At 45.8% G+C, this 10,529-nt stretch overlaps 2 protein-coding genes across 2 annotated transcripts; both read left to right on the forward strand.

The window, feature by feature from the left end:
- The first annotated feature begins 2,315 nt into the window (after positions 1–2,315).
- On the forward strand, positions 2,316–3,838 carry KRTAP16-1 (keratin associated protein 16-1). Its single transcript, XM_039873811.1, is given in 2 exon segments — positions 2,316–2,591; positions 2,594–3,838. Coding segments are annotated over 2 exon segments (1,521 nt in total).
- Positions 3,839–9,257: 5,419 nt separating this feature from the next.
- KRTAP29-1 (keratin associated like protein 29-1) lies at positions 9,258–10,265 on the forward strand. The gene has a single exon (XM_039873789.1). It carries the CDS (start codon positions 9,258–9,260, stop codon positions 10,263–10,265), a length of 1,008 nt encoding a protein of 335 aa, XP_039729723.1.
- Positions 10,266–10,529: the final 264 nt, after the last annotated feature.

Genomic DNA, 10,529 nt, shown 5'->3' on the forward strand with positions numbered 1-10,529 from the left:
TGGGCTACTTAGTTAAAACAGCAGCTCCTCTTTGAGGAGATGACATTCTAGCATAACAAATGATGCTATGCAAGTTCCTCAGCTGAGAGGGTTTATGAGGGATTTTGGGGGGAGGGGGACCATCTCCATCCGGAATTTCATTGCTGGTTTAGCTGAGGAAGAGAAGGTGGATGGAGAGGAGAGGACCTGAAAAGGTGGGGATCAGGGTCTTGGGGGCTTCTTCTCTGACTTACCCTCTGCAGAGCTGTCTTAAGCTCCTCTTTCTCTATTGCCTGAGAGCCACATTTCAAAGGATGGCACTCCCTGTTCCTAAACTTCCACTTTCAACTACTGAGTCCTGTGGATTCTGCTTTTTAAAAACACCTCATATCATTCCAGTCCCGAGGCCACTGCCCAATGCAGGTTGTTACCATGAAGTTTTCAGGTAATTGTCTCACATCCCTAATAGTCTTCCACTTCTAGACTTTCCCTCCTTCTCCAATCCAAAGGGCAAACCTGGTCAAGTTACACCCCCTGCTTAAAAATCCCAAATGTCAGCATAACATTCAAGTCATTATTGTGGTTCATAGGCCTTTCATGATTGAGTGCCTAGTCACCCCTCTAGTCCCATCATTGTCCCTACCTGTCCCCTTGTACTTTTCATCCTGGCTATAGAACCATCTGCTATTCCCCAAATGTATCATGCTTTTGAGAAGCTTTCCCTAACTTCCCAAAAACCGTGTTTGCGGTTTTCCAGGGTATCCCTAGAACACCCTGTGCATCCATGTATTGTAGCACCTGTATGTCTACTGTATCACAATTGCTACGTACGTACCTGTCTCTCTTCTAAACTTGGGCTCCTTATGGCTGGAATTGCAACTCATTTATTTTGTATCCCTCACACAGAACTCAATGTTGGATAAGTTGAATGGATGAATAAAAGAAAAATTGAGCGAATGATTGCATAAATTAATGAATGAAGAGAAGGATGATGAACGGTTCAGCTTTTCCAAAGGAGAGCTAGCCTTTTGCATTGATGTTGAGAGCACATGGTGGAGGCACGGTAAAGCCTTGGTGAACAAGGACGTCAGATCTTAGTGTTTAGAAACCTAGGATTTGTTTCTCATCTTACGTCTGACTTAAGAAGTAACACTGACACAATGCTTTGAGAAAGCTTTGCGTTCTTTGCTGTTGTTCACGATGTCTTAGTGAAAGACACCTTGTCTTTTCTCTTTACCCTTTGAGTCTCGGAGGTATCTTTCTTTCAGGAGCTATTAAATACAGATGTCATAAAGTTGTACACCTTAAATTTACATAATGTTAATTATCAATGTTATCCCAATAAATCTAATTTAAAAAGATTACTAAAGGTAAGAAGGACTCTGGGGGGTCTACTGAATGCCTGAGGCAGTGGGTGAGTGGAAGGCAAAGAGGGAAGAGAAGCAGAGATGCTAGGTCAAGTGCTTTCCTGGCATCGGAGAGCCAGTAGTGCTGGGCAGGGAGGATCATAGAACAGGATGCAGGATAGCATTGTGGGCTAAGCCTGTGACATGTGGCTTTGACAAGGACTCCTGAGAAATTTCTGTCCAGGATGGTGAGAAGGAAGAACAGCTCTAGATTAGGGCAGAGCTGAGAACTTTAGCAAGTGACAAACTTTTTGATTCCAATCCCGTTTCCTTTTCTTTATCTGTACTGGGGGAAGAGGAATCCCATCTCATAGGATTGCTGATAGTTTTAAATAATATCATTGCTATAAACCTCAGTCATTTAAAATCCAGCCCAGATACCCTCTCTCCCACAGAGCTCCTCACTACTCCTCACTACTAATCCCTGCATGTCTACTGAGTTTATTATTGCAGTGAGTGTGTCGGCATGCGTGTCTGCCCACCAGAGAGTGATATCCACAAGAATGAGTGAGTATGTCTTATTCATGGGCATCCCATGCGTCCAGCCCAGGGCCTGGTACAGAGGATTAGCAGATGGATAAATTATAAGTTCACTCCTTCTTCCCCTGGTCGAGATGCTCAGAAACACAGGTCATTTAGCTTGGTGGTGATGATGCTTATTCCAAGATGACCTGTAGCTCCAAGGATTCCAAATTTAGCAAGTCAACAAACAACACAGCTTCTTTATGGGTAGATAAACAACTTCAGGTCAACAAACCTTGGCATAATAAGATGTTCCTCTGAAAACTGGCCCAAACAATGATGAGGAAAAGACACAGGAGCTCAAAACAGCACGTGCTTGTGAAGGGATATAAAAGCGAGGGCCTCAGATAGCTGCCCCAGTCAGGTAGCATCCTCACAGCACTTACAAAGGAGCAGAGCATCTCCATCATGTCTGGAAACTGCTGTTCTAGAAAATGCCCCTCTGTGCCAGCCATCTCTCTCTGCTCTACCGAGGTGAGCTGCGGAGCACCTGTCTGCTTGCCCAGTTCCTGCCGGAGCCAGACGTGGCAACTGGTGACTCTTCAAGATAGCTGCGGATCATCTAGCTGTGGTCCACAGTGCTGTCAGCCCTCCTGTCCCGTGAGCAGCTGTGCCCAACCTGTGTGCTGCGAGGCCACCATTTGTGAGCCCTCTAGCTCTGTAAGCAGCTGTGCCCAACCCGAGGTGTTGTGAGGTTGACGGTTTGTGAGCCCTCCTGCTCTGTGAGCAGCTGTGTCTAACTCAGAAAAGGCGAGGTTGCCATTTGTGAGCCCTCCTGCTCTGTGAGCAGCTGTGCCCAACCCGTGTGCCGCGAGGCCATCATTTGTGATCCTTCTTGCTCTGTGAGCAGCTGTGCCCAACCTGTGTGCTGCGAGGCCACTTCCTGCCAACCAGTCCTTTGTGTGCCCACTCCCTGCCAGCCCATCGTCTGCAAACCCAGCCGCTGCCAGCCAGTCATCTGTGAGCCCAGCTGCTGTCAAGCTGTCTGCACCGTGCCTAGTTCCTGCCAACCAGTGGCCTGTGAGCCCGCTTGCTGTCAGCCGGTGTGCCCCACGCCTAGCTGCTGTCCATCCGTCTGCTCTGTGGCCAATAGCTGCCAGTCTGTTTGCTGTGACTCCAGTCCTTGTGAGCCATCTTGCTCCGGGCCCAGCGTCTGCCAGCCTACCTGTGTGGCTCTGGTCTGTGGGCCTGTCTGCCTTCGTTCTGTTTGCTGTGTTCAGAGCCCTTGCGAACCACCTTGTGTCTCCAGCACTTGCCAAGAGCCTTCTTGTTGTGTCTCTAGCACCTGCCAACAGCCCTCTTGTTGCGTCTCCAGCATCTGCCAACCCATATGCTCAGAGCCCAGCCCCTGCTCACCAAGTGTCTGTGTGCCTCGTCCATGCCAACCCGCCTGCTACCTAGTCAAGCGCTGTCAGTCCATTTGCTGTGAGCCTATTGCTTGCCCAGCTACCTCCTGCCAACCTGTTTGCTGCCGCCCAGGGTCTTCTGCATCTGCCATCTGCCAGCCAACTTGTCCTCGGACTTTCTACATACCCAGCTCCTGCAAACGGCCTTGTACGACTTCGGTTTCCTACCGTCCAATTTGCCGCCCAATCTACTCTGGACCACTCACCTATAGGCAGCCATATGTGACGTCCATCTCCTACCGTCCTGCCTGCTACCGCCCTTGTTACTCCATCCTGCGCCGCCCGGCTTGTGTCACTTCTCTCTCCTACCGCCCGGTGTGCTCCCGCCCACCTCGTGCCGACTCCTGTAAACGAGATTGCAAGCAGTCCACTTCCAGCCAACTGGATTGTGCTGACTCCATGCCCTGCAAGGCAGAAGTTTCAAATGCCAGTTCCTGCCAGCCCCCTGAGGCCAGACCCACTAGCCCAACCACCCATGTGGCCACAGCCAGCCAGCTGGATGCCACCAAGCCTGCTAACTGCTGAACTGACCTCAACCCACCAATTCCTGTAAAGCTAACCTTCGACTAGAGAGAAAACTTGACTGCCCTCCGCGAAGCTTATCATACCTTAGCTAGAATCTTTTCCTTTCTGCACCATTATTTGCCATCTGCTTATGTTTCCAAGAATGCATCAGAAATGTCCAAATGTAGGCCTCCTGGGCAGAGAGGGGGGCATTCTGGGTTCCTTTCTGCTGCTGCCATCAAGCTGACAAGAGCTGTTTTACCACATCATCTCAAGTCTCTTTCCCGACATAAATTTTTTCTGTCCTCATGAGTGTGCTCCCTTGCTATCCAATAAATGTGCCTAAGTTGAAGTGACACGCTGTTTTCATTGCTCCTTTGTCAGTGCCACATTCTCACCAGCTGACTTGCTTCATCTTTGACAGCAGCTCCATTCCTCCATTCATCCATTCACCCATCAAACGAGCCTTTTAGATAGCTGCTAGGGCCAGGGACTGTGTTAAGCACTAGGTATGAGAAGACAAAAGTCTCAGTCCCTGCTCTCAGAGGAGCTCATTTCTGTTGGAGAAACAGACATACAATTAATTATACTCCATCGTGCTAAGTACTGGGAGAAAGGTGAGCACAGGGCATTGTGAACTCAGCAGGGCATGGGGAGCGGGGAAACCGAGGAAAGATTCTTGGGGACTGTGATACTGAAGACTTGTCTTGCAGCAAAAGTAGAAACCAGGAAGGAAGAGCTTCCCAAGCAGAGGAAACACGTACGGATGAATGGGGCCTGTGAGCACACTGTTCACTAGGCGAAGCTTGAGCAGACATGTGCTTAGAGGAGTGGTGAGCTCCGAGGTCAGATGAGTAGGTGGTGACCTACCCTTGCAGGGCCTTGTTTGCTGGACAGAGGCATTTGGGTTTGGTGCAGGGCTGACAGGAAGGCATTGTAGGGCTATAGTTCAGGGAAGTGACATGAAGGGCACTGGGTTTGGAACGTCCCTCTGACCTTGATGTGGAGACCTGCATGGAAGAGCATGCTCTTGGATATAAGGAGACTGGAGAGGTAGCCGGTGGCTCTGGGGTCCACAGTGGGATGAAAATAAGTGTGTGTGTGTCGGCGGGGGAGGGTTCATATTTACGATAAGAGAGGTAACTGGATGTCCTGTACAAGAGCTTTGTTTATGTTCTCCTAGTCCCCATAAGACACATTTTTTTTTGCATAAACTCTATACATATCCTCTTATAATCTCTAAGGATGGCATCTCTTCAAAGTGATCATCTCTTACACTTAGTGCACGGAATAAAGGGCCATCTCTTGTCTGCAAGGTACAGGTTGGGCTATTTATTCTAAGCACAGGAGAGAATAGACCAGGGCTTTTCAACTTTGGCACTATTGACGTTTTGGGCTGGATCATTCTGTGCTGTGGGGCCATCCTGTGCACTGTAGGATGCTAAGCAGCATCCCTGGCCTCTACCAACTAGATGCCAGTAGCATCCCCTGTTGTGATGACCAGAAATATCTCCAGACATTATCAAAATCCTCTGGGTGTGTTCATGCGTGCAAAAGTGGTTTGAGAACCACTGGGTTAGACAATGGCAGATGGAGAAAGTCAAAAGTGAAATTTATCCTGCCACTGGAACTGGAGTTACTGTCTCATCAGGCTATTGGGATGTATCTCTGTTTCCTTCCAGAGTCAAGAGAGGTGTGGGTCAGGGTTTTATATCTCTGTGTCGAGCGCGGACTCATTCTTTCAAATAAGTTACAGCAATCTGTGAGGTAAAATTTCTCTTTTATGGATGATGAATATGAAAGACAAACAATCCAAGTGCTCATTAACAGAGATAAGAAAATATGGTATGTTCACGCAATAGAATATCATGCTGTAGTGAAAAAGGACTGGACAGTAGCTACGTGCAACATGTAATGTGGATTGATATAAACAAGCCTCAGAGAACACATATGTATCTAAAGTTCAAAACAACATACACATACATATATCCACATATGTATGAGTATATATCCATGTGTATATATATATACAAATATATACATTATATCATACATACTATATATAATACATATTTTATATATATTCACAAGGGAATGATAAACACAAAATTCAGCATAGACAAATCTAGTAAATAACATACAAATGACTAAAACACAGTTTTGTCTAAAGCTCATTTTAAAAAAATTTATTTATTTAAATTAGTTTCAAGTATACAGTAAATTGGTTAGACATCTATATAGTTCATAAAACGATTCCCCCAACTGCTCCCTCCCTCCCCTGGCTCTCCACCTAGTCATCATATTAATGCTAACTGCATTCCCTATGCCGTGCTCCCCATCCCCATGGCCAACTATCAACTACTAATTTGTACTTCTTTAACCTTTCACCCCATTCTCCCAGCCCCCCAACCTCCCTCCCCTCTGTCTGTCACCAAATCGTCTACCATATTTGTGAGTCTGTTTTTGATTAGTGTGCTCTTTTTGTTCCTTAGATTCTGCATATAAGTGAAATCATATGGCATTTATCTTTTTCTGTGTGACTGATTTCACTCAGCATAATAACCTCTAGGTCCATCCATGTCATTGCAAATGGTAGGATTTCATTTTTTTTAATGGCTGAGTAATATTCCCTTGTGTATATGAACCATAATTTCTTTATCCAATCATCCGTCGATGGGCATTTAGGTGGCTTCCATATCTTGGCTATTGTAAATTGTGCTGCCATGAATATTGCGGTGCATAGATCTTTACGAATTATTGTTTTGGTTTTCTTTGGATAAATACCCAGAAGTGCAATTGCTAGGTCAAAAGGTATATCCATTTTTAATTTTTTGAGAAACCTCCATACTGTTTTCCAATTTGCTATCCCAACAATGTATGAGTGTTCTCTTTTCTCCACATCTTTTTAAACACTTGTTGTTTTTTAATTTATGGATGATAGCCATTCTGACAGGGTGAGGTGATATCTCACTGTGGTTTTAATTTGCATTTATCTGATGGTCAGCGACCTTGAGCATCTTTTCATATGTCTGTTATCCATCTGCATTTAAAGCCTGTGTTTTTTATGTATCACCATATTTCTTAATGGGATCACAACAGCCCTTACTGATACAAAGGATGTTCTTAATGCCTCAAACCATGGCAAAATGAGATTCTCTCTATTGAGAGGTTTCTTTTTTTTTTTTTTCAGCTTTAGTGAAGTATAATTGACAAAGGAAATTGTAAGATATTGAAAGTACATATATGATGATTTGATATACATATTGTAAAAGAATTTCTCTCATCTAATTAATACATCCATCACCTCACATATTTATCTTTTTTTTTTTGGTGAGAATGTTTAAGTTCTTTTGGCAAATTTCAATTATACGATACAGTATTATCAACTATAGTCACCATGTTATCCATTAGCTCTTCAGACCTTATTCATCTTATATATATATATAGCAGAAAGTTTGTACCCTTTTGCCAACCTCTTGAGAGGTGTCTTTAAGAGAAAGGGAAGCAAGAGAAGAATTAGGAAAAAAATGGGTATAAAAATGAATTGCTTTGAAACAACAAAAGTGGTATATATGAATGTAGGATATTGGTATATTTTTCAGATCAAAGTTGACATGATTTTTAAAATATATTCAAGTTACATTTTGATTGAGCTATTTGGTAAAGCCAAAAGTATTTCCTCTTGGAAGATGAGAACTTTGGGATGTAGACATTCAGGAATAAAACATAGTTCAGGGCTCCCTGTAGTTTGCAAGATGCCACGATGAATAGCAATGGGATGAAGGGCTAAAGAAGTGACTGATGCTGTGACATAAAAAGCAATGGTTGAGGAAGGGCATTTTTGGAGAGGGTTTCCCAGGCATCATTCAATCAGAAAAATTTCTCTTCTTTTGAAGATGAGGGCAAGGAAGGTATAAGGAGATGGCATTTTGTGGCTGGTACTTTGAAAAGTACCTTCCAGAATTTACAGAATATTCGATAAGTGTGAAGCAGAGAGGAAGAACGAAAATAACCTGAACAACAGCAATGCAGTTGATGAACTCTGGGTACTTTGAACCCTGGGGTCGTGAGCTAAGAGGGCCAACAGAGTGAGTTAGTAGCAGATCCAGAGAGACCAGCCCTGTCTGGCTCTCAAAGCCATGGTCTTTCCATTCTATCATGTGCCTTCAGTGTGAATCAGGCCAGGATGTGGACCGGTGTGGGATGCTGAAGTTTGCTGGTGAAGCAGGACCGGGGCCGGCTCTGAGGAAGAGGGGAAGAATGAGGAAAGCCCCTCAGAAATCCCTCTTGGAAGAGGTCGATTCAACACTAAAACCACTTTGCAGCGATGTCCTCATATCACTTCTGGTTGTTGTGTTTTTATATTTACAAAATTCATATGTTGACTTCATAGCATGAGTTTAACCTTTCTTAATGAAACATTCGGCAGTTTTTAATGTCCAAATTAAAGGATTTTCTTTGGGTGTGTTGACAAGTAGAGGTTAGTACTCACACCAGTTTGATCTAGCTGATGATTACAGTCACGGGAGTGGGCAGATGATCCCCAGCACAGGGGCTGGGCCACCTGCCCATGAACCAGAGCACTGCTGTACAGATATCAGCCTTCAGGCATGGTGTTAGAGTCTTGTCCTTGCCCCCTCCAAAGTCGGGAGGTCTAATAGGTGGCTAATTTCAGCCCGGAATAGGTTTAAATCTTATTTCTACCCTTTATTACTTGCATAATTTGGGGAACATGATTTAAATTCTCTGAGCTAGTTTTGCTACCTAACACGGTGGTGACAATGATACCTACTAACAAGGGTCATTGCAAAGATTTCATGAAAAGCGTGGTCAGAGACTGGTACGTAGTAAGTATGTGATAAATGCAAGCCATTTCTATTGTTACTGGTACTAGCCAAGTTGAGTTTCAGGAAAGCCAACAGGAAGGTTCTAGAAAGAAGCAGAGTTGCTGAATGTCCTTGGGAGGCATTGCCTGATTTTCTGTTCGCCATCTCCGACATCGTCCTCCCTTAACTGGGTTAGGGCTTCATTTCCTGATTGAATTGCGCAGAACTGCATTCCTGGTAGAGGAGCAGTCTGCTTTGGCTGGGCCTCCTGATGAGAGGTTAGTGCCAGGAAAGGCCTGCTTCAGGGAGGCCGGAGAACAACCCGTAAAAGAGACAGCTCATCCCAGACCAGGTAAAGCATCGAGGAGTCCAAACTTAGCAAAGAAAACTCCCCACTCAACAGACAAGTTTTAAAAGTGCAGACAACATCTGCAGCCTCCTGAAGCCTGCTAATCAGATGTTTGTATGCAAGTGACTAGAAACAATAACAAGGAAAGATGCTCTATGCTGTGCTGACACTCCTAGTGAAGGACTATAAAAGCCCCTGTGCATTAGATGTTTTTCAAACTCAGGTATAGAGTTTGCAACTTCTCAGAAAAGTTAGCACCAGCACCATGGTGGATAGCTGTTGTCCTGGAAACGCCACAGACATTCCAGCTGTGCCCACCATCTCCATATGTACAAATCGTGGCAACTTCCGAAATGGTATCTGTTTGCCTAGTTCCTGCCGGAGCAGAACATGGCAATTGGTCACATGCGAAGAAAACTGTCAGCCATCCAGCAGTGCCCCGAGTGGCTGTGAACCTGCTCCTTGTCAACCTACCTGCTTTCCAGCAACTCCTTGTGTGGGTTTTGTTTGCCAACCCATTAGCTCCTGCACAGCCTACTACAAATCCAGCACTGGTCAGCCTGCTTATCTGGTTAGCTCATGCCAGCCTCCCTGCTCGGAATCCACTGGTGGTCAGCCAAAGTTCTGTGAAGCCAGCTCCTGCCAGGAACCTGTGTTTGCGTCCGGATCATGCCAGGCAGCTTGTGGCCAATCGGTCTGCTGTGACACTGGGTCCTGCCAGCCATCCTGCTCTGAGGTAACTTCCCATCTTGAAACATCTTGTCCATCAACCGTCTGTGCAGCTAGTCCATGTCAGCCACCGTGTTGCCAGGCAGGTTCATGTCAACCTGCGAGCGGTGAAAATCAGCCCTGCAAATCGACTTATTACCAACCCGTCTGCTACATTTTCAAGACTTGCCAATCAGTTCCTTACACGTCAGTTCCCTGCCATCCGTCGACTTGTATGTTGAGTCCTTGCAGTCCTACCTGCTGTGTGTCCTCCCCTTGCCAGCCATTGCCCTGCCAACCAGCTCCTTCCATATCCTTCATCTGCCAGCCAGTGGCTAACTGCCAGCCCTCTTGTTCTGTAAAGAGCTCTTGCACACCAGCTTCCCGTGACACCATGCTTTCTGGCCAACCCACTTGTGTTGGACCCACTTCCTGCAATCGAAGTAGCTGCAAATCCCCTTCCTGCCAACCAGCCTGCTGTGTGACAGGTTTAGGCAAATCATCCAGTGGTGGCTCCAATTGCTTCCAACCAACTCCTCCACATCTCTGCGAAGCCAGCACCTGATTGCTGACTTCCCGTCAACCCAGCCGTGAATCCAGCTCCGTAAGGCAACACTTGGTTGCTGGAGCTCTCTTGACACCTCTTCTGAGGTCTGCAAGTGAATAGCCACTCTGCGGTGCCTGCCTCCAGCCGAGCACAAATGCTTCCCGCTTGCTAACGTTACTCTGAGTCCAGCCCCACATTCTCTCCAGATGCTGATGAGGAAACTTGTCCAGCCACTAAGGGATCCTTCTTAATTGAGGAGGAACTTTCAGCATGGTCCACACT

Source organism: Pteropus medius, unplaced genomic scaffold (assembly GCF_902729225.1).
Source record: "Pteropus medius unplaced genomic scaffold, Ma_sr-lr_union100, whole genome shotgun sequence".
NCBI classification, from domain to species: Eukaryota; Metazoa; Chordata; class Mammalia; order Chiroptera; family Pteropodidae; genus Pteropus; species Pteropus medius.

Excerpts from the sequence above, each read along its gene's own strand:
- KRTAP29-1 (XM_039873789.1), top strand. The coding sequence starts at position 9,258 with ATGGTGGATAGCTGTTGTCCTGGAAACGCCACAGACATTCCAGCTGTG.